The sequence below is a fragment of the Ascaphus truei genome, chromosome 12 (assembly GCF_040206685.1).
Source record: "Ascaphus truei isolate aAscTru1 chromosome 12, aAscTru1.hap1, whole genome shotgun sequence".
NCBI classification, from domain to species: domain Eukaryota; kingdom Metazoa; phylum Chordata; class Amphibia; order Anura; family Ascaphidae; genus Ascaphus; species Ascaphus truei.
This window is the reverse complement of record NC_134494.1, coordinates 45,562,669-45,586,134: the sequence shown is the minus strand read 5'-3', so window position 1 is coordinate 45,586,134 and position 23,466 is coordinate 45,562,669. Positions and strand designations below refer to the sequence as shown.

Here is a 23,466-nt window from a genome sequence, read left to right as displayed (position 1 = left end):
GCGCCTGCTCAAGCAGGGGATTTTTCTTGTCCTTGCATGAACGCCAGCGAGCGCGCTTGTGTGCCGGGTGGGAGGCTTTCAGGAGGCGGATCGGGAGGCGGGGCTAGCGCGCCATGTCACGGCGCCGACGTCACGGACAGCCATTGGCTTCTGGCAGTCACGTGACCGGCCCTGCGCTTGCATGAGCGGCAAAATTTAAACTTGCCTGTCTCCTGCATTTCCGCACGCCTCTCCACGCCTGCGGAAGCGCCGTCTAAAGCCGCGCTGATAGGGATAATTTCTCCCCTCAGCGCGCCTCAGCGCGGTCTTTTTGACCATGTCCGAGGCCTAACAGTGAGCGTGTACGCGCAGAGAGAGGGGGGGGAGAGGGCCCTGAGCGTGTACGCGCAGAGAGAGGGGGGGGGGGGAGAGGGCCCTGAGCGTGTACGCGCAGAGAGAGGGCCCCCTCCCAGTATGTACGCGCAGAGAGAGGGGTGGGGTGGGGGGAGACAGGGCCCTGAGCGTGTACAGAGAGAGAGGAGGTGGGGGGGAGAGGGCCCTGAGTGTGTACGCGCAGAGAGAGGGGGGGGAGAGGGCCCTGAGCGTGTAAAGAGAGAGGGGGGGGGAGAGGGCCCTGAGCGTGTACGCACAGAGAGAGAGGGGGGGGGGAGAGGGCCCTGAGCGTGTACAGAGGGAGAGGGGGTGGGAGGGAGAGGGCCCTGAGCGTGTACGCGCAGAGAGAGGGGGGCCCTGAGCGTGTACACGCAGAGAGAGGGGTGGGGTGGGGGGAGAGAGGGCCCTGAGCATGTACGCGCAGAGAGGGGGGGGAGAGGGCCCTGAGCATGTACGCGCAGAGAGAGAAAGAGGGACAGCTTTAGTTTTGAAAGAAGAAGACGGGTGGCTGAGAGAGTCTCGAGGAGACTATTCCAGTTGTGGGGTGCATGGTAAGGCCTCGCTCAGACAGAACGCGATGCGACGTGCGCGCCTCTTCCGCTGTGTTCTGTGGGAGGTTTCAAACAGAAACGGCCCCCGGCGGGAAGTGCAGCGCTGTCGCAGCTGCAACTCCAGGTTGAAATTTCAAGTGGCAGCCGCGTCACATGTCCTGCGCCAGCCAATCACAAACACACACACTTTTTAATGTTACGCCCCCAGTCGCGTCATGCTGTCTGCTGGGGATGTTCACACATCGCCGAGCAGACAGAGGCGCGCGGACACAGCCTGTGTGATCGAGGCCGAAGGAGGAGCGGCCGGATACTTTGCTGAACCGTGGGACCATGAACGGTCTTTTGGAGTCAGATCTCAGGTGATAAGTGCTGCGGGTGGGAGGGGTGAGGAGCTTGTTCAGGTAGCTGGGTAGCTTGTATCAATTGGAGAAAAAGAACCCAGTCTTATAGCACTCATTCACAACAAATGTATAGTGATAAATTTAAAATACTTTATTAATAACTATGAATAAAAAATAGGGTGTTAAAACGTAATTAAATACGTTTAAAGCACGTTACTGTATCCTTTAGTAACCCACCCTGGTATAGGTGGGTAGATATAGTGTGATCCCTGATTGGTACTAGAGATCAGATGCTATAGATTATAGCTACCTAAAATATAGGAGAGGAGCCAAAGAGAGCCCACCGGAAGGACTGTCTCTATTTGAGTGTATCTAGGCGTATATTGCGCTCTAGAGGGATACACTCATAGTAATGTGGCATGTACTGCGCTTGGTTAGACCTATAAGTATCTCCCCCAGATAGAGATTGCACTGGTTTCTGTGTAAGTTCACCAGCATTATCAGAGCTAAATCTCTATTAGGGACATATATTGCCCGTTCTCTTAGGTGCAGACTATTAGGCAAGCACTCAAGTAAATTGTATAGTGTAAGTAAGCTAGAGCAGCTAAAGGAGATCACCAAGACACCTTGGAGGTGATGTAAGCCCAGATAGGCACTCCTTCAGTACTGTAAGTAGGGTATTGGTGATGTCTGCTGTTCTACAGATGTTAGTGCAGTGCCCCTTACAGTTATAGCACAGTATAAGCTTGGCTGCCACACATATACACTTTGCGCTCATAGGTAATCACCCTTAGCAAACCAGGGTCATATAGTGCGCAGGAGGTGGAGGCTGATGTAGGAGCAACCTCCACAGTGTTGCGTGGGTAAGTGTGATAGTTGCGCTGACTGTTAGGGTTAATATATGCACATAAACAGCTGAGAAGCTACTCAGCAGGTGAAAAATAAATGCACTTGCCAACAAAAACAGCTAGTACTAGAGTAGGGTACACAGGGGGTTAATAGTAAAGTGAGGTCAAAGCCCCAGAACACCCCATCCCCCCTCTCTAGGAGTTAGAGCAATAGTGTGCACAGAGTTATGAAGTGGGGAGCCGGTCTAACTGATGATCGCAGTGTCCCCTACATCAGCACTGATCCTGGTTATGTCAGTGCCGATGTGCTCGAGGACATGCCTGTCTGTCAGGTGAGCGGATCAAAGACTCCTGGGAGCATGGAGGGTCCCGCGATAGTAGTATATAGCGCGATCCCAAATGAAAACATGCACATCAGGGGAAGCTTACATGCATTAACGGGATCAATATCCTTAAGCTGTAATGTTTAAATAATCTATAGCATCTGATCCCTAGTACCAATCAGGGATCACACCATATCTACCCACCTATACCAGGGTGGGTTACTAAAGGATACAGTCACGTGCTGTTCTATACAGTATTTAATTACGTTTTAACACCCTATTTTTTATTCATAGTTATTAATAAAGTATTTTAAATTTATCACTATACATTTGTTGTGAATGAGTGCTATAAGACTGGGTTCTTTTTCTCCAATTGATACTATCACGTCTCCATCCAGTCAGCACCTCACAGGTTAATAACAGCAGTGCGGGTTCTCTGTACGTGTAGCAGCTGGGTAGCTTGCCCAGAAAGTATTTGAGGGTGAGACAGGAAAGGTGAACTTTGCGCCTAGACTCGAGTGACGACCAATCTAGTTCTTTGAGCATTTCGCAGCGATGTGTGTTGTAGTTGCATTGGAGAACATAACGGCATATTGAGTTGTATCAGGTGCCATGGATGTAATTAAACGTTTGCTAATAACAGTCCTCAGATATTACTCACAATAGCCACTAGCTGGTGCTGCCTCCGTATAAAGAGGGTTCTGTAATATTAAGCGCAGATCTGTAATAGTTGCAACTTAAAGCAGAGAAACCAACCCATAGAACTTCAGTGCTGATGGCGGCCATCTTTAAAAGCACCAGAGTTTCCAGAACTCTTTAAAGCCGTCCAAAAAAATAAAACTTCGGGATCTGTGCAAATAAAACGCAGACAGGACTGCCAATTTATTGGCCGGCAAACGTATTATCGCTGAGAAGGGAGAGGGGAGGCGTTTATCCGTGCAGTTACAGGCCTAAGGTTGGGATTATTTGCCAACATGATGCAGGTATCCTGCCCGCTGGTGTTACCCTCCATGTAACCGGGTCACTGACCCCTTGCAGAAGCACAAGAGCCATGCAGCTCCTGTGATGTCAGGAAGATGTCAGGCCCCTCCTCTGGCAGGGGAAGGGTTAACGTTTCCGGGTGCCATTCCTACCTGTGCCCGTGTGCGGCCGAGTGGCTAAAGCAGTTCATGTCCTCGTGGAGTGACGAGGACACCCCACCGGCCTCCAGCATGTTCAGTAAGGGGTCAGCTCCTCTGTCCAGCAGCAGGCTGACCAGCTCATAGTTACCTAGAGAGAAGCACAGGCATTCAGTCTATGGCATTGGTGGGAAACAGGCGGCCCAAAGAGGGGGCTTCACCTGCGCCCCCCATTCTCCGGCCGGCGAAGCTGCCCACTCTCCCCGATAGTACAGACGGAAGTGGAGATGTTGCTGGAGTAGATCGTAGCATCTTAATGACCATGCGCTGATAATGCGGGACTGCCCGCTCCTCTCCTGTGCCAATCCCCAATTCTCTGAGTAAGGAGTGGGACAGTATGCGCCCCAATTCCCTGAGTAAGGAGTGGGACAGTATGCGCCCCAATTCCCTGAGTAAGGAGAGGAGCGGGACAGTATGCACCCCACTTCCCTGAGTAAGGAGAGGAGTGGGACAGTATGCTCCCCAATTCCCTGAGTAAGGAGAGGAGCGGGACAGTATGCTCCCCAATTCCCTGAGTAAGGAGAGGAGTGGGACAGTATGCACCCCAATTCTCTGAGTAAGGAGAGGAGTGGGACAGTATGCTCCCCAATTCCCTGAGTAAGGAGAGGAGTGGGACAGTATGCACCCCAATTCCCTGAGTAAGGAGAGGAGTGGGACAGTATGCTCCCCAATTCTCTGAGTAAGGAGAGGAGTGGGACAGTATGCTCCCCAATTCCCTGAGTAAGGAGAGGAGTGGGACAGTATGCTCCCCAATTCTCTGAGTAAGGAGAGGAGTGGGACAGTATGCTCCCCAATTCCCTGAGTAAGGAGAGGAGTGGGACAGTATGCTCCCCAATTCCCTGAGTAAGGAGAGGAGTGGGACAGTATGCTCCCCAATTCCCTGAGTAAGGAGAGGAGTGGGACAGTATGCTCCCCACTTCCCTGAGTAAGGAGAGGAGCGGGACAGTATGCTCCCCAATTCCCTGAGTAAGGAGAGGAGTGGGACAGTATGCTCCCCAATTCCCTGAGTAAGGAGAGGAGTGGGACAGTATGCTCCCCACTTCCCTGAGTAAGGAGAGGAGTGGGACAGTATGCTCCCCAATTCCCTGAGTAAGGAGAGGAGTGGGACAGTATGCGCCCCACTTCCCTGAGTAAGGAGAGGAGCGGGACAGTATGCGCCCCAATTCCCTGAGTAAGGAGAGGAGTGGGACAGTATGCTCCCCAATTCCCTGAGTAAGGAGAGGAGGGGGACAGTATGCTCCCCAATTCCCTGAGTAAGGAGAGGAGCGGGACAGTATGCACCCCAATTCCCTGAGTAAGGAGAGGAGTGGGACAGTATGCTCCCCAATTCCCTGAGTAAGGAGAGGAGTGGGACAGTATGCTCCCCAATTCCCTGAGTAAGGAGAGGAGTGGGACAGTATGCTCCCCAATTCCCTGAGTAAGGAGAGGAGTGGGACAGTATGCTCCCCAATTCCCTGAGTAAGGAGAGGAGTGGGACAGTATGCTCCCCAATTCCCTGAGTAAGGAGAGGAGTGGGACAGTATGCTCCCCAATTCCCTGAGTAAGGAGAGGAGTGGGACAGTATGCGCCCCACTTCCCTGAGTAAGGAGAGGAGCGGGACAGTATGCTCCCCAATTCCCTGAGTAAGGAGAGGAGTGGGACAGTATGCACCCCAATTCTCTGAGTAAGGAGAGGAGTGGGACAGTATGCTCCCCACTTCCCTGAGTAAGGAGAGGAGTGGGACAGTATGCTCCCCAATTCCCTGAGTAAGGAGAGGAGAGGGACAGTATGCTCCCCAATTCCCTGAGTAAGGAGAGGAGTGGGACAGTATGCACCCCAATTCCCTGAGTAAGGAGAGGAGTGGGACAGTATGCTCCCCAATTCCCTGAGTAAGGAGAGGAGTGGGACAGTATGCTCCCCACTTCCCTGAGTAAGGAGAGGAGCGGGACAGTATGCACCCCAATTCCCTGAGTAAGGAGAGGAGTGGGACAGTATGCGCCCCAATTCCCTGAGTAAGGAGAGGAGTGGGACAGTATGCGCCCCAATTCCCTGAGTAAGGAGAGGAGTGGGACAGTATGCACCCCAATTCCCTGAGTAAGGAGAGGAGTGGGACAGTATGCACCCCAATTCCCTGAGTAAGGAGAGGAGTGGGACAGTATGCACCCCAATTCCCTGAGTAAGGAGAGGAGTGGGACAGTATGCTCCCCAATTCCCTGAGTAAGGAGAGGAGTGGGACAGTATGCTCCCCAATTCCCTGAGTAAGGAGAGGAGTGGGACAGTATGCTCCCCAATTCCCTGAGTAAGGAGAGGAGTGGGACAGTATGCTCCCCAATTCCCTGAGTAAGGAGAGGAGTGGGACAGTATGCTCCCCAATTCCCTGAGTAAGGAGAGGAGTGGGACAGTATGCTCCCCAATTCCCTGAGTAAGGAGAGGAGTGGGACAGTATGCACCCCAATTCCCTGAGTAAGGAGAGGAGTGGGACAGTATGCTCCCCAATTCCCTGAGTAAGGAGAGGAGCGGGACAGTATGCACCCCAATTCCCTGAGTAAGGAGAGGAGTGGGACAGTATGCTCCCCAATTCCCTGAGTAAGGAGAGGAGTGGGACAGTATGCTCCCCAATTCCCTGAGTAAGGAGAGGAGTGGGACAGTATGCACCCCAATTCCCTGAGTAAGGAGAGGAGCGGGACAGTATGCTCCCCAATTCCCTGAGTAAGGAGAGGAGCGGGACAGTATGCTCCCCAATTCCCTGAGTAAGGAGAGGAGCGGGACAGTATGCTCCCCAATTCCCTGAGTAAGGAGAGGAGTGGGACAGTATGCACCCCACTTCCCTGAGTAAGGAGAGGAGTGGGACAGTATGCTCCCCAATTCCCTGAGTAAGGAGAGGAGCGGGACAGTATGCTCCCCAATTCCCTGAGTAAGGAGAGGAGCGGGACAGTATGCACCCCAATTCCCTGAGTAAGGAGAGGAGTGGGACAGTATGCTCCCCAATTCCCTGAGTAAGGAGAGGAGCGGGACAGTATGCACCCCAATTCCCTGAGTAAGGAGGGGAGTGGGACAGTATGCTCCCCAATTCCCTGAGTAAGGAGAGGAGCGGGACAGTATGCGCCCCAATTCCCTGAGTAAGGAGAGGAGTGGGACAGTATGCGCCCCAATTCCCTGAGTAAGGAGGGGAGCGGGACAGTATGCTCCCCACTTCCCTGAGTAAGGAGAGGAGTGGGACAGTATGCTCCCCAATTCCCTGAGTAAGGAGAGGAGTGGGACAGTATGCTCCCCAATTCCCTGAGTAAGGAGAGGAGTGGGACAGTATGCGCCCCAATTCCCTGAGTAAGGAGAGGAGTGGGACAGTATGCTCCCCAATTCCCTGAGTAAGGAGAGGAGTGGGACAGTATGCTCCCCAATTCCCTGAGTAAGGAGAGGAGTGGGACAGTATGCTCCCCAATTCCCTGAGTAAGGAGAGGAGTGGGACAGTATGCACCCCAATTCCCTGAGTAAGGAGAGGAGCGGGACAGTATGCTCCCCAATTCCCTGAGTAAGGAGAGGAGCGGGACAGTATGCTCCCCAATTCCCTGAGTAAGGAGAGGAGCGGGACAGTATGCTCCCCAATTCCCTGAGTAAGGAGAGGAGTGGGACAGTATGCTCCCCAATTCCCTGAGTAAGGAGAGGAGCGGGACAGTATGCTCCCCAATTCCCTGAGTAAGGAGAGGAGCGGGACAGTATGCTCCCCAATTCCCTGAGTAAGGAGAGGAGCGGGACAGTATGCTCCCCAATTCCCTGAGTAAGGAGAGGAGCGGGACAGTATGCTCCCCAATTCCCTGAGTAAGGAGAGGAGCGGGACAGTATGCTCCCCAATTCCCTGAGTAAGGAGAGGAGCGGGACAGTATGCTCCCCAATTCCCTGAGTAAGGAGAGGAGTGGGACAGTATGCTCCCCACTTCCCTGAGTAAGGAGAGGAGTGGGACAGTATGCTCCCCAATTCCCTGAGTAAGGAGAGGAGTGGGACAGTATGCTCCCCAATTCCCTGAGTAAGGAGAGGAGTGGGACAGTATGCTCCCCAATTCCCTGAGTAAGGAGAGGAGTGGGACAGTATGCTCCCCAATTCCCTGAGTAAGGAGGGGAGTGGGACAGTATGCTCCCCAATTCCCTGAGTAAGGAGAGGAGTGGGACAGTATGCTCCCCAATTCCCTGAGTAAGGAGAGGAGTGGGACAGTATGCACCCCAATTCCCTGAGTAAGGAGAGGAGCGGGACAGTATGCTCCCCAATTCCCTGAGTAAGGAGAGGAGCGGGACAGTATGCTCCCCAATTCCCTGAGTAAGGAGAGGAGCGGGACAGTATGCTCCCCAATTCCCTGAGTAAGGAGAGGAGTGGGACAGTATGCGCCCCAATTCCCTGAGTAAGGAGAGGAGCGGGACAGTATGCTCCCCAATTCCCTGAGTAAGGAGAGGAGTGGGACAGTATGCACCCCAATTCCCTGAGTAAGGAGAGGAGTGGGACAGTATGCTCCCCAATTCCCTGAGTAAGGAGAGGAGTGGGACAGTATGCTCCCCAATTCCCTGAGTAAGGAGAGGAGCGGGACAGTATGCACCCCAATTCCCTGAGTAAGGAGAGGAGCGGGACAGTATGCTCCCCAATTCCCTGAGTAAGGAGAGGAGTGGGACAGTATGCACCCCAATTCCCTGAGTAAGGAGAGGAGCGGGACAGTATGCTCCCCACTTCCCTGAGTAAGGAGAGGAGTGGGACAGTATGCTCCCCAATTCCCTGAGTAAGGAGAGGAGTGGGACAGTATGCGCCCCAATTCCCTGAGTAAGGAGAGGAGCGGGACAGTATGCTCCCCAATTCCCTGAGTAAGGAGGGGAGTGGGACAGTATGCTCCCCAATTCCCTGAGTAAGGAGAGGAGTGGGACAGTATGCTCCCCAATTCCCTGAGTAAGGAGAGGAGCGGGACAGTATGCTCCCCAATTCCCTGAGTAAGGAGAGGAGCGGGACAGTATGCGCCCCAATTCCCTGAGTAAGGGGAGGAGCGGGACAGTATGCTCCCCAATTCCCTGAGTAAGGAGAGGAGCGGGACAGTATGCTCCCCAATTCCCTGAGTAAGGAGAGGAGCGGGACAGTATGCTCCCCAATTCCCTGAGTAAGGAGAGGAGTGGGACAGTATGCGCCCCAATTCCCTGAGTAAGGAGTGGGACAGTATGCGCCCCAATTCCCTGAGTAAGGAGGGGAGTGGGACAGTATGCTCCCCAATTCCCTGAGTAAGGAGAGGAGTGGGACAGTATGCACCCCAATTCCCTGAGTAAGGAGAGGAGTGGGACAGTATGCTCCCCACTTCCCTGAGTAAGGAGAGGAGTGGGACAGTATGCGCCCCAATTCCCTGAGTAAGGAGTGGGACAGTATGCGCCCCAATTCCCTGAGTAAGGAGGGGAGTGGGACAGTATGCTCCCCAATTCCCTGAGTAAGGAGAGGAGCGGGACAGTATGCGCCCCAATTCCCTGAGTAAGGAGAGGAGTGGGACAGTATGCTCCCCAATTCCCTGAGTAAGGAGAGGAGTGGGACAGTATGCTCCCCAATTCCCTGAGTAAGGAGAGGAGTGGGACAGTATGCTCCCCAATTCCCTGAGTAAGGAGAGGAGGGGGACAGTATGCACCCCAATTCCCTGAGTAAGGAGAGGAGTGGGACAGTATGCTCCCGACTTCCCTGAGTAAGGAGAGGAGTGGGACAGTATGCTCCCCAATTCCCTGAGTAAGGAGTGGGACAGTATGCACCCCAATTCCCTGAGTAAGGAGAGGAGTGGGACAGTATGCTCCCCAATTCCCTGAGTAAGGAGAGGAGCGGGACAGTATGCTCCCCAATTCCCTGAGTAAGGAGAGGAGCGGGACAGTATGCTCCCCAATTCCCTGAGTAAGGAGAGGAGCGGGACAGTATGCTCCCCACTTCCCTGAGTAAGGAGAGGAGTGGGACAGTATGCTCCCCAATTCCCTGAGTAAGGAGAGGAGCGGGACAGTATGCTCCCCAATTCCCTGAGTAAGGAGAGGAGCGGGACAGTATGCTCCCCACTTCCCTGAGTAAGGAGAGGAGTGGGACAGTATGCACCCCAATTCCCTGAGTAAGGAGAGGAGCGGGACAGTATGCTCCCCAATTCCCTGAGTAAGGAGAGGAGCGGGACAGTATGCTCCCCAATTCCCTGAGTAAGGAGAGGAGAGGGACAGTATGCTCCCCAATTCCCTGAGTAAGGAGAGGAGTGGGACAGTATGCTCCCCAATTCCCTGAGTAAGGAGAGGAGTGGGACAGTATGCTCCCCACTTCCCTGAGTAAGGAGAGGAGTGGGACAGTATGCTCCCCAATTCCCTGAGTAAGGAGAGGAGTGGGACAGTATGCTCCCCAATTCCCTGAGTAAGGAGAGGAGCGGGACAGTATGCTCCCCAATTCCCTGAGTAAGGAGAGGAGTGGGACAGTATGCTCCCCAATTCCCTGAGTAAGGAGAGGAGTGGGACAGTATGCTCCCCACTTCCCTGAGTAAGGAGAGGAGTGGGACAGTATGCTCCCCAATTCCCTGAGTAAGGAGAGGAGCGGGACAGTATGCTCCCCAATTCCCTGAGTAAGGAGAGGAGTGGGACAGTATGCACCCCAATTCCCTGAGTAAGGAGTGGGACAGTATGCTCCCCAATTCCCTGAGTAAGGAGAGGAGCGGGACAGTATGCGCCCCACTTCCCTGAGTAAGGAGAGGAGTGGGACAGTATGCTCCCCAATTCCCTGAGTAAGGAGAGGAGTGGGACAGTATGCACCCCAATTCCCTGAGTAAGGAGAGGAGTGGGACAGTATGCTCCCCAATTCCCTGAGTAAGGAGAGGAGTGGGACAGTATGCTCCCCAATTCCCTGAGTAAGGAGAGGAGTGGGACAGTATGCTCCCCAATTCCCTGAGTAAGGAGAGGAGTGGGACAGTATGCTCCCCACTTCCCTGAGTAAGGAGAGGAGTGGGACAGTATGCTCCCCAATTCCCTGAGTAAGGAGAGGAGTGGGACAGTATGCACCCCAATTCCCTGAGTAAGGAGAGGAGTGGGACAGTATGCTCCCCAATTCCCTGAGTAAGGAGAGGAGTGGGACAGTATGCTCCCCAATTCCCTGAGTAAGGAGAGGAGCGGGACAGTATGCTCCCCAATTCCCTGAGTAAGGAGAGGAGCGGGACAGTATGCTCCCCAATTCCCTGAGTAAGGAGAGGAGTGGGACAGTATGCTCCCCAATTCCCTGAGTAAGGAGAGGAGTGGGACAGTATGCGCCCCAATTCCCTGAGTAAGGAGAGGAGCGGGACAGTATGCTCCCCAATTCCCTGAGTAAGGAGAGGAGTGGGACAGTATGCTCCCCAATTCCCTGAGTAAGGAGAGGAGTGGGACAGTATGCTCCCCAATTCCCTGAGTAAGGAGAGGAGCGGGACAGTATGCTCCCCAATTCCCTGAGTAAGGAGAGGAGCGGGACAGTATGCTCCCCAATTCCCTGAGTAAGGAGAGGAGCGGGACAGTATGCTCCCCAATTCCCTGAGTAAGGAGAGGAGCGGGACAGTATGCTCCCCAATTCCCTGAGTAAGGAGAGGAGTGGGACAGTATGCTCCCCAATTCCCTGAGTAAGGAGAGGAGCGGGACAGTATGCTCCCCAATTCCCTGAGTAAGGAGAGGAGCGGGACAGTATGCTCCCCAATTCCCTGAGTAAGGAGAGGAGTGGGACAGTATGCTCCCCAATTCCCTGAGTATGGAGAGGAGCGGGACAGTATGCACCCCAATTCCCTGAGTAAGGAGAGGAGCGGGACAGTATGCACCCCAATTCCCTGAGTAAGGAGAGGAGTGGGACAGTATGCTCCCCAATTCCCTGAGTAAGGAGAGGAGCGGGACAGTATGCTCCCCAATTCCCTGAGTAAGGAGAGGAGTGGGACAGTATGCTCCCCAATTCCCTGAGTAAGGAGAGGAGTGGGACAGTATGCTCCCCAATTCCCTGAGTAAGGAGAGGAGTGGGACAGTATGCACCCCAATTCCCTGAGTAAGGAGAGGAGCGGGACAGTATGCGCCCCAATTCCCTGAGTAAGGAGAGGAGTGGGACAGTATGCTCCCCAATTCCCTGAGTAAGGAGAGGAGTGGGACAGTATGCACCCCAATTCCCTGAGTAAGGAGAGGAGCGGGACAGTATGCTCCCCAATTCCCTTAGTAAGGAGAGGAGTGGGACAGTATGCTCCCCAATTCCCTGAGTAAGGAGAGGAGTGGGACAGTATGCACCCCAATTCCCTGAGTAAGGAGAGGAGTGGGACAGTATGCTCCCCAATTCCCTGAGTAAGGAGAGGAGTGGGACAGTATGCTCCCCAATTCCCTGAATAAGGAGAGGAGCGGGACAGTATGCTCCCCACTTCCCTGAGTAAGGAGAGGAGCGGGACAGTATGCTCCCCAATTCCCTGAGTAAGGAGAGGAGTGGGACAGTATGCTCCCCAATTCCCTGAGTAAGGAGAGGAGTGGGACAGTATGCTCCCCAATTCCCTGAGTAAGGAGAGGAGTGGGACAGTATGCGCCCCAATTCCCTGAGTAAGGAGAGGAGTGGGACAGTATGCTCCCCAATTCCCTGAGTAAGGAGAGGAGTGGGACAGTATGCACCCCAATTCCCTGAGTAAGGAGAGGAGTGGGACAGTATGCTCCCCAATTCCCTGAATAAGGAGAGGAGCGGGACAGTATGCTCCCCACTTCCCTGAGTAAGGAGAGGAGCGGGACAGTATGCTCCCCAATTCCCTGAGTAAGGAGAGGAGTGGGACAGTATGCACCCCAATTCCCTGAGTAAGGAGAGGAGTGGGACAGTATGCTCCCCAATTCCCTGAGTAAGGAGAGGAGTGGGACAGTATGCACCCCAATTCCCTGAGTAAGGAGAGGAGCGGGACAGTATGCTCCCCACTTCCCTGAGTAAGGAGAGGAGCGGGACAGTATGCTCCCCAATTCCCTGAGTAAGGAGAGGAGCGGGACAGTATGCTCCCCAATTCCCTGAGTAAGGAGAGGAGCGGGACAGTATGCTCCCCAATTCCCTGAGTAAGGAGAGGAGTGGGACAGTATGCTCCCCAATTCCCTGAGTAAGGAGAGGAGTGGGACAGTATGCTCCCCAATTCCCTGAGTAAGGAGAGGAGTGGGACAGTATGCTCCCCAATTCCCTGAGTAAGGAGAGGAGTGGGACAGTATGCTCCCCAATTCCCTGAGTAAGGAGAGGAGTGGGACAGTATGCGCCCCAATTCCCTGAGTAAGGAGAGGAGTGGGACAGTATGCACCCCAATTCCCTGAGTAAGGAGGGGAGTGGGACAGTATGCTCCCCAATTCCCTGAGTAAGGAGAGGAGTGGGACAGTATGCTCCCCAATTCCCTGAGTAAGGAGAGGAGTGGGACAGTATGCGCCCCAATTCCCTGAGTAAGGAGAGGAGTGGGACAGTATGCACCCCAATTCCCTGAGTAAGGAGGGGAGTGGGACAGTATGCTCCCCAATTCCCTGAGTAAGGAGAGGAGTGGGACAGTATGCTCCCCAATTCCCTGAGTAAGGAGAGGAGCGGGACAGTATGCTCCCCACTTCCCTGAGTAAGGAGAGGAGCGGGACAGTATGCTCCCCACTTCCCTGAGTAAGGAGAGGAGTGGGACAGTATGCTCCCCAATTCCCTGAGTAAGGAGAGGAGTGGGACAGTATGCACCCCAATTCCCTGAGTAAGGAGAGGAGTGGGACAGTATGCACCCCAATTCCCTGAGTAAGGAGAGGAGCGGGACAGTATGCTCCCCAATTCCCTGAGTAAGGAGAGGAGTGGGACAGTATGCACCCCAATTCCCTGAGTAAGGAGAGGAGCGGGACAGTATGCTCCCCAATTCCCTGAGTAAGGAGAGGAGTGGGACAGTATGCACCCCAATTCCCTGAGTAAGGAGAGGAGCGGGACAGTATGCTCCCCAATTCCCTGAGTAAGGAGAGGAGCGGGACAGTATGCTCCCCAATTCCCTGAGTAAGGAGAGGAGCGGGACAGTATGCACCCCAATTCCCTGAGTAAGGAGAGGAGCGGGACAGTATGCACCCCAATTCCCTGAGTAAGGAGAGGAGCGGGACAGTATGCTCCCCAATTCCCTGAGTAAGGAGAGGAGCGGGACAGTATGCTCCCCAATTCCCTGAGTAAGGAGAGGAGCGGGACAGTATGCTCCCCAATTCCCTGAGTAAGGAGAGGAGCGGGACAGTATGCTCCCCAATTCCCTGAGTAAGGAGAGGAGCGGGACAGTATGCACCCCAATTCTCTGAGTAAGGAGAGGAGCGGGACAGTATGCACCCCAATTCCCTGAGTAAGGAGAGGAGTGGGACAGTATGCGCCCCAATTCCCTGAGTAAGGAGGGGAGTGGGACAGTATGCTCCCCAATTCCCTGAGTAAGGAGAGGAGTGGGACAGTATGCTCCCCAATTCCCTGAGTAAGGAGGGGAGTGGGACAGTATGCTCCCCAATTCCCTGAGTAAGGAGAGGAGTGGGACAGTATGCGCCCCAATTCCCTGAGTAAGGAGAGGAGTGGGACAGTATGCTCCCCAATTCCCTGAATAAGGAGAGGAGTGGGACAGTATGCTCCCCAATTCCCTGAGTAAGGAGAGGAGCGGGACAGTATGCTCCCCACTTCCCTGAGTAAGGAGAGGAGTAGGACAGTATGCTCCCCAATTCCCTGAGTAAGGAGAGGAGTGGGACAGTATGCACCCCAATTCCCTGAGTAAGGAGAGGAGTGGGACAGTATGCTCCCCAATTCCCTGAGTAAGGAGAGGAGTGGGACAGTATGCTCCCCAATTCCCTGAGTAAGGAGAGGAGTGGGACAGTATGCTCCCCAATTCCCTGAGTAAGGAGAGGAGTGGGACAGTATGCTCCCCAATTCCCTGAGTAAGGAGAGGAGTGGGACAGTATGCTCCCCAATTCCCTGAATAAGGAGAGGAGTGGGACAGTATGCTCCCCAATTCCCTGAGTAAGGAGAGGAGTGGGACAGTATGCTCCCCAATTCCCTGAGTAAGGAGATGAGTGGGACAGTATGCTCCCCAATTCCCTGAGTAAGGAGAGGAGTGGGACAGTATGCTCCCCAATTCCCTGAGTAAGGAGATGAGTGGGACAGTATGCTCCCCAATTCCCTGAGTAAGGAGAGGAGTGGGACAGTATGCTCCCCAATTCCCTGAGTAAGGAGAGGAGTGGGACAGTATGCGCCCCAATTCCCTGAGTAAGGAGGGGAGTGGGACAGTATGCTCCCCAATTCCCTGAGTAAGGAGAGGAGTGGGACAGTATGCTCCCCAATTCCCTGAGTAAGGAGGGGAGTGGGACAGTATGCTCCCCAATTCCCTGAGTAAGGAGAGGAGTGGGACAGTATGCTCCCCAATTCCCTGAGTAAGGAGAGGAGCGGGACAGTATGCTCCCCAATTCCCTGAGTAAGGAGAGGAGTGGGACAGTATGCTCCCCAATTCCCTGAGTAAGGAGAGGAGTGGGACAGTATGCTCCCCAATTCCCTGAGTAAGGAGAGGAGTGGGACAGTATGCTCCCCAATTCCCTGAGTAAGGAGGGGAGTGGGACAGTATGCGCCCCAATTCCCTGAGTAAGGAGATGAGTGGGACAGTATGCTCCCCAATTCCCTGAGTAAGGAGAGGAGTGGGACAGTATGCACCCCAATTCCCTGAGTAAGGAGAGGAGTGGGACAGTATGCACCCCAATTCCCTGAGTAAGGAGGGGAGTGGGACAGTATGCTCCCCAATTCCCTGAGTAAGGAGAGGAGTGGGACAGTATGCTCCCCAATTCTCTGAGTAAGGAGAGGAGCGGGACAGTATGCTCCCCAATTCCCTGAGTAAGGAGAGGAGTGGGACAGTATGCACCCCAATTCCCTGAGTAAGGAGGGGAGTGGGACAGTATGCTCCCCAATTCCCTGAGTAAGGAGAGGAGTGGGACAGTATGCTCCCCAATTCCCTGAGTAAGGAGAGGAGTGGGACAGTATGCACCCCACTTCCCTGAGTAAGGAGAGGAGCGGGACAGTATGCTCCCCAATTCCCCGAGTAAGGAGGGGAGTGGGACAGTATGCACCCCACTTCCCTGAGTAAGGAGAGGAGCGGGACAGTATGCTCCCCAATTCCCTGAGTAAGGAGAGGAGTGGGACAGTATGCACCCCACTTCCCTGAGTAAGGAGAGGAGCGGGACAGTATGCTCCCCAATTCCCTGAGTAAGGAGAGGAGTGGGACAGTATGCTCCCCAATTCCCTGAGTAAGGAGAGGAGTGGGACAGTATGCTCCCCAATTCCCTGAGTAAGGAGAGGAGCGGGACAGTATGCTCCCCAATTCCCTGAGTAAGGAGGGGAGTGGGACAGTATGCTCCCCAATTCCCTGAGTAAGGAGAGGAGTGGGACAGTATGCTCCCCAATTCCCTGAGTAAGGAGAGGAGCGGGACAGTATGCTCCCCAATTCCCTGAGTAAGGAGAGGAGGGGGACAGTATGCACCCCAATTCCCTGAGTAAGGAGAGGAGTGGGACAGTATGCGCCCCAATTCCCTGAGTAAGGAGAGGAGTGGGACAGTATGCACCCCAATTCCCTGAGTAAGGAGAGGAGTGGGACAGTATGCACCCCAATTCCCTGAGTAAGGAGAGGAGCGGGACAGTATGCACCCCAATTCCCTGAGTAAGGAGAGGAGCGGGACAGTATGCTCCCCAATTCCCTGAGTAAGGAGAGGAGTGGGACAGTATGCACCCCAATTCCCTGAGTAAGGAGAGGAGCGGGACAGTATGCTCCCCACTTCCCTGAGTAAGGAGAGGAGTGGGACAGTATGCACCCCACTTCCCTGAGTAAGGAGAGGAGTGGGACAGTATGCACCCCACTTCCCTGAGTAAGGAGAGGAGCGGGACAGTATGCTCCCCAATTCCCTGAGTAAGGAGAGGAGTGGGACAGTATGCACCCCAATTCCCTGAGTAAGGAGAGGAGCGGGACAGTATGCTCCCCAATTCCCTGAGTAAGGAGAGGAGCGGGACAGTATGCTCCCCAATTCCCTGAGTAAGGAGAGGAGCGGGACAGTATGCACCCCAATTCCCTGAGTAAGGAGAGGAGTGGGACAGTATGCTCCCCAATTCCCTGAGTAAGGAGAGGAGTGGGACAGTATGCGCCCCAATTCCCTGAGTAAGGAGAGGAGTGGGACAGTATGCTCCCCAATTCCCTGAGTATGGAGAGGAGTGGGACAGTATGCTCCCCAATTCCCTGAGTAAGGAGAGGAGTGGGACAGTATGCTCCCCAATTCCCTGAGTAAGGAGAGGAGCGGGACAGTATGCTCCCCAATTCCCTGAGTAAGGAGTGGGACAGTATGCTCCCCAATTCCCTGAGTATGGAGAGGAGTGGGACAGTATGCTCCCCAATTCCCTGAGTAAGGAGAGGAGCGGGACAGTATGCACCCCACTTCCCTGAGTAAGGAGAGGAGTGGGACAGTATGCTCCCCAATTCCCTGAGTAAGGAGAGGAGTGGGACAGTATGCTCCCCAATTCCCTGAGTAAGGAGAGGAGCGGGACAGTATGCTCCCCAATTCCCTGAGTAAGGAGAGGAGCGGGACAGTATGCTCCCCAATTCCCTGAGTAAGGAGAGGAGTGGGACAGTATGCGCCCCAATTCCCTGAGTAAGGAGAGGAGCGGGACAGTATGCTCCCCAATTCCCTGAGTAAGGAGAGGAGTGGGACAGTATGCTCCCCAATTCCCTGAGTAAGGAGAGGAGTGGGACAGTATGCTCCCCAATTCCCTGAGTAAGGAGAGGAGCGGGACAGTATGCTCCCCAATTCCCTGAGTAAGGAGTGGGACAGTATGCTCCCCAATTCCCTGAGTAAGGAGAGGAGTGGGACAGTATGCGCCCCAATTCCCTGAGTAAGGAGAGGAGTGGGACAGTATGCTCCCCAATTCCCTGAGTAAGGAGAGGAGTGGGACAGTATGCGCCCCAATTCCCTGAGTAAGGAGAGGAGTGGGACAGTATGCTCCCCAATTCCCTGAGTAAGGAGAGGAGCGGGACAGTATGCTCCCCAATTCCCTGAGTAAGGAGAGGAGTGGGACAGTATGCTCCCCAATTCCCTGAGTAAGGAGAGGAGTGGGACAGTATGCTCCCCAATTCCCTGAGTAAGGAGTGGGACAGTATGCTCCCCAATTCCCTGAGTAAGGAGAGGAGTGGGACAGTATGCTCCCCACTTCCCTGAGTAAGGAGAGGAGTGGGACAGTATGCTCCCCAATTCCCTGAGTAAGGAGAGGAGCGGGACAGTATGCTCCCCAATTCCCTGAGTAAGGAGAGGAGTGGGACAGTATGCTCCCCAATTCCCTGAGTAAGGAGGGGAGTGGGACAGTATGCTCCCCAATTCCCTGAGTAAGGAGAGGAGTGGGACAGTATGCTCCCCAATTCCCTGAGTAAGGAGAGGAGTGGGACAGTATGCACCCCAATTCCCTGAGTAAGGAGTGGGACAGTATGCTCCCCAATTCCCTGAGTAAGGAGAGGAGCGGGACAGTATGCTCCCCAATTCCCTGAGTAAGGAGAGGAGTGGGACAGTATGCTCCCCAATTCCCTGAGTAAGGAGAGGAGCGGGACAGTATGCTCCCCAATTCCCTGAGTAAGGAGAGGAGTGGGACAGTATGCTCCCCAATTCCCTGAATAAGGAGAGGAGTGGGACAGTATGCTCCCCAATTCCCTGAGTAAGGAGAGGAGTGGGACAGTATGCTCCCCAATTCCCTGAGTAAGGAGAGGAGTGGGACAGTATGCTCCCCAATTCCCTGAGTAAGGAGAGGAGTGGGACAGTATGCTCCCCAATTCCCTGAGTAAGGAGAGGAGTGGGACAGTATGCTCCCCAATTCCCTGAGTAAGGAGAGGAGTGGGACAGTATGCTCCCCAATTCCCTGAGTAAGGAGAGGAGCGGGACAGTATGCGCCCCAATTCCCTGAGTAAGGAGAGGAGTGGGACAGTATGCTCCCCAATTCCCTGAGTAAGGAGAGGAGCGGGACAGTATGCTCCCCAATTCCCTGAGTAAGGAGAGGAGCGGGACAGTATGCACCCCAATTCCCTGAGTAAGGAGAGGAGCGGGACAGTATGCACCCCAATTCCCTGAGTAAGGAGAGGAGTGGGACAGTATGCTCCCCAATTCCCTGAGTAAGGAGAGGAGCGGGACAGTATGCTCCCCAATTCCCTGAGTAAGGAGAGGAGTGGGACAGTATGCTCCCCACTTCCCTGAGTAAGGAGAGGAGCGGGACAGTATGCGCCCCAATTCCCTGAGTAAGGAGAGGAGTGGGACAGTATGCTCCCCACTTCCCTGAGTAAGGAGAGGAGTGGGACAGTATGCACCCCAATTCCCTGAGTAAGGAGAGGAGCGGGACAGTATGCTCCCCAATTCCCTGAGTAAGGAGTGGGACAGTATGCTCCCCAATTCCCTGAGTAAGGAGAGGAGTGGGACAGTATGCTCCCCAATTCCCTGAGTAAGGAGAGGAGCGGGACAGTATGCACCCCAATTCCCTGAGTAAGGAGAGGAGTGGGACAGTATGCTCCCCAATTCCCTGAGTATGGAGAGGAGTGGGACAGTATGCGCCCCAATTCCCTGAGTAAGGAGAGGAGTGGGACAGTATGCGCCCCAATTCCCTGAGTAAGGAGAGGAGTGGGACAGTATGCTCCCCAATTCCCTTAGTAAGGAGAGGAGCGGGACAGTATGCACCCCAATTCCCTGAGTAAGGAGAGGAGTGGGACAGTATGCACCCCAATTCCCTGAGTAAGGAGGGGAGTGGGACAGTATGCGCCCCAATTCCCTTAGTAAGGAGAGGAGCGGGACAGTATGCTCCCCAATTCCCTGAGTAAGGAGAGGAGTGGGACAGTATGCTCCCCAATTCCCTGAGTAAGGAGAGGAGCGGGACAGTATGCTCCCCAATTCCCTGAGTAAGGAGAGGAGCGGGACAGTATGCACCCCAATTCCCTGAGTAAGGAGAGGAGCGGGACAGTATGCACCCCAATTCCCTGAGTAAGGAGAGGAGTGGGACAGTATGCTCCCCAATTCCCTGAGTAAGGAGAGGAGTGGGACAGTATGCTCCCCACTTCCCTGAGTAAGGAGAGGAGCGGGACAGTATGCGCCCCAATTCCCTGAGTAAGGAGAGGAGTGGGACAGTATGCTCCCCACTTCCCTGAGTAAGGAGAGGAGTGGGACAGTATGCACCCCAATTCCCTGAGTAAGGAGAGGAGCGGGACAGTATGCTCCCCAATTCCCTGAGTAAGGAGTGGGACAGTATGCTCCCCAATTCCCTGAGTAAGGAGAGGAGCGGGACAGTATGCTCCCCAATTCCCTGAGTAAGGAGTGGGACAGTATGCTCCCCAATTCCCTGAGTAAGGAGAGGAGCGGGACAGTATGCACCCCAATTCCCTGAGTAAGGAGAGGAGCGGGACAGTATGCTCCCCAATTCCCTGAGTATGGAGAGGAGTGGGACAGTATGCGCCCCAATTCCCTGAGTAAGGAGAGGAGTGGGACAGTATGCTCCCCAATTCCCTGAGTAAGGAGAGGAGTGGGACAGTATGCACCCCAATTCCCTGAGTAAGGAGAGGAGCGGGACAGTATGCTCCCCAATTCCCTGAGTAAGGAGAGGAGTGGGACAGTATGCTCCCCAATTCCCTGAGTAAGGAGAGGAGTGGGACAGTATGCTCCCCAATTCCCTGAGTAAGGAGAGGAGTGGGACAGTATGCTCCCCAATTCCCTGAGTAAGGAGAGGAGCGGGACAGTATGCGCCCCAATTCCCTTAGTAAGGAGAGGAGTGGGACAGTATGCGCCCCAATTCCCTGAGTAAGGAGAGGAGTGGGACAGTATGCGCCCCAATTCCCTGAGTAAGGAGAGGAGTGGGACAGTATGCACCCCAATTCCCTGAGTAAGGAGAGGAGTGGGACAGTATGCGCCCCAATTCCCTGAGTAAGGAGAGGAGTGGGACAGTATGCGCCCCAATTCCCTGAGTAAGGAGAGGAGTGGGACAGTATGCTCCCCACTTCCCTGAGTAAGGAGAGGAGTGGGACAGTATGCACCCCAATTCCCTGAGTAAGGAGAGGAGCGGGACAGTATGCTCCCCAATTCCCTGAGTAAGGAGAGGAGCGGGACAGTATGCTCCCCAATTCCCTGAATAAGGAGAGGAGCGGGACAGTATGCTCCCCAATTCCCTGAATATGGAGAGGAGTGGGACAGTATGCTCCCCAATTCCCTGAGTAAGGAGAGGAGTGGGACAGTATGCTCCCCAATTCCCTGAGTAAGGAGAGGAGTGGGACAGTATGCTCCCCAATTCCCTGAGTAAGGAGAGGAGTGGGACAGTATGCTCCCCAATTCCCTGAGTAAGGAGAGGAGCGGGACAGTATGCTCCCCAATTCCCTGAGTAAGGAGATGAGTGGGACAGTATGCTCCCCAATTCCCTGAGTAAGGAGAGGAGTGGGACAGTATGCACCCCACTTCCCTGAGTAAGGAGAGGAGTGGGACAGTATGCTCCCCAATTCCCTGAGTAAGGAGAGGAGTGGGACAGTATGCACCAGCGCGCCGGCATTATGCAGCTCACAGAACAAGAAGCTCCTGCCCACGGCTGCAATGTCCCTTCTGCCTTTCTACATGCATACATACATACATACATACATACATACATACATACATACATGCATACATGCATACATGCATGCATACATACATGCATGCATGCATACATACATGCATACATGCATACATACATGCATACATACATGCATACATACATGCATACATACAGGCACAAGAGCCTGGGCAGGAAGGAGAGAGACAGGAGCATGGAGAGGAGGGGACAGGAGACACTGCGGGGACAGAGGACGCTCTGTGGAGACAGTAGATGCTCTGCGGGTCAAGGCGCTCTGCGGGGACAGGAGATGCTCTGCGGGGACAGGCGATGCTCTGCGGGGACAGGAGATGCTCTGCGGGGACAGGAGATGCTCTGCGGGGACAGGAGACGCAAGGACACAAGCACAGAGTTGGGTTGGTACCTGCGGCAGAGGCCAACTGTAATGGGGTCTCTGCATAATTATCCTCACTGCTGCTCACAGCCGAGCCCTCCACATGTGCTCCCGCATCCAGGAGCAGCTGCAAAGAGTAAAGGCACAGAGTATAGGCACGGTGACACACAGGCACGGTGACACACAGGCACGGTGACACACAGGCACGGTGACACACAGGCACGGTGACACACAGGCACGGTGACACACAGGCACGGTGACACACAGGCACGGTAACACACAGGCACGGTGACACACAGGCACGGTGACACACAGGCGCAGAGTACAGGCCCGGTGACACACAGGCACGGTGACACACAGGCACGGTGACATACAGGCGCAGAGTACAGGCACGGTGACACACAGGCACGGTGACACACAGACACGGTGACACACAGGCACGGTGACACACAGGCACGGTGACACACAGGCACGGTGACACACAGGCACGGTGACACACAGGCACGGTGACACACAGGCACGGTGACACACAGGCACGGTGACACACAGGCACAAAGTACTGGCCCGGTGACACACAGGCACAGAGACACACAGGCACAGAGACACACAGGCACAGAGACACACAGGCGCAGAGACACAGGCACGGTGACACACAGGCATGGTGACACATCCACGCAGGCGCAGAGACACACAGGCGCAGAGAAACACAGGCACAGAGTACAGGCACGGCGACACAGGGCACAGAGTACAGGCACGGTGACACACAGGCGCAGAGACACACAGATACAGAGTACAGGACTAAGAGACACACAGGCACAGAGTACAGGCACTGTGACACACAGGGCACAGAGTACAGGCACTGTGACACACAGGGCACAGAGTACAGGCACTGTGACACAGAGGGCACAGAGTACAGGCACGGTGACACACAGGGCACAGAGTACAGGCACGGTGACACACAGGCGCAGAGACACAGGCACAGTGACACACAGGCGCAGAGTACAGGCACGGTGACACACAGGCACAGAGTACAGGCACGGTGACACACAGGCACGGTGACACACAGGCACAGAGTACAGGCATGGTGACACACAGGCATGGTGACACAGGCACGGTGACACACAGGCACAGAGTACAGGCACGGTGACACACAGGCACAGAGTACAGGCACGGTGACACACAGGCACAGAGACACACAGGCACAGAGTACAGGCACGGTGACACGGGCACGGTGACACACAGGCACAGAGTACAGGCACGGTGACACACAGGCACAGAGTACAGGCACGGTGACACACAGGCACAGAGTACAGGCACAGTGACACACAGGCACGGTGACACACAGGCACAGAGTACAGGCATGGTGACACACAGGCACGGTGACACAGGCACGGTGACACACAGGCACAGAGTACAGGCACGGTGAGACAGGCGCAGAGTACAGGCACAGAGACACACAGGCGCAGAGTACAGGCACAGTGAGACAGGCGCAGAGTACAGGCACAGAGACACACAGGCGCAGAGTACAGGCACGGTGACACACAGGCACGGTGACACACAGGCACAGAGTACAGGCATGGTGACACACAGGCACGGTGACACAGGCACGGTGACACACAGGCACAGAGTACAGGCACGGTGACACACAGGCACAGAGTACAGGCACGGTGACACACAGGCACAGAGTACAGGCACGGTGACACAGGCACGGTGACACAGGCACGGTGACACACAGGCACAGAGTACAGGCACGGTGACACACAGGCACAGAGTACAGGCACGGTGACACACAGGCACAGAGTACAGGCACAGTGACACACAGGCACGGTGACACACAGGCACAGAGTACAGGCATGGTGACACACAGGCACGGTGACACAGGCACGGTGACACACAGGCACAG

The 23,466-nt window shown here is 54.7% G+C and overlaps 2 protein-coding genes across 2 annotated transcripts in view; one reads left to right on the top strand and one right to left on the bottom strand.

Moving 5' to 3' along the window:
* LOC142464213 (catalase-like) overlaps positions 1-23,466 on the top strand; it is a 204,931-nt gene that overhangs the window by 40,536 nt on the left and 140,929 nt on the right. The window lies entirely within an intron of this gene.
* ABTB2 (ankyrin repeat and BTB domain containing 2) overlaps positions 1-23,466 on the bottom strand; it is a 47,050-nt gene that overhangs the window by 16,695 nt on the left and 6,889 nt on the right. The window contains exons 3-4 of the mRNA XM_075567753.1: positions 21,594-21,690; positions 3,569-3,704 (exon numbers count right to left, since the gene is read on the bottom strand). Of these exons, the coding sequence (XP_075423868.1) occupies positions 3,569-3,704; positions 21,594-21,690 (233 nt within the window). The remainder of the gene's footprint in view (positions 1-3,568; positions 3,705-21,593; positions 21,691-23,466) is intronic.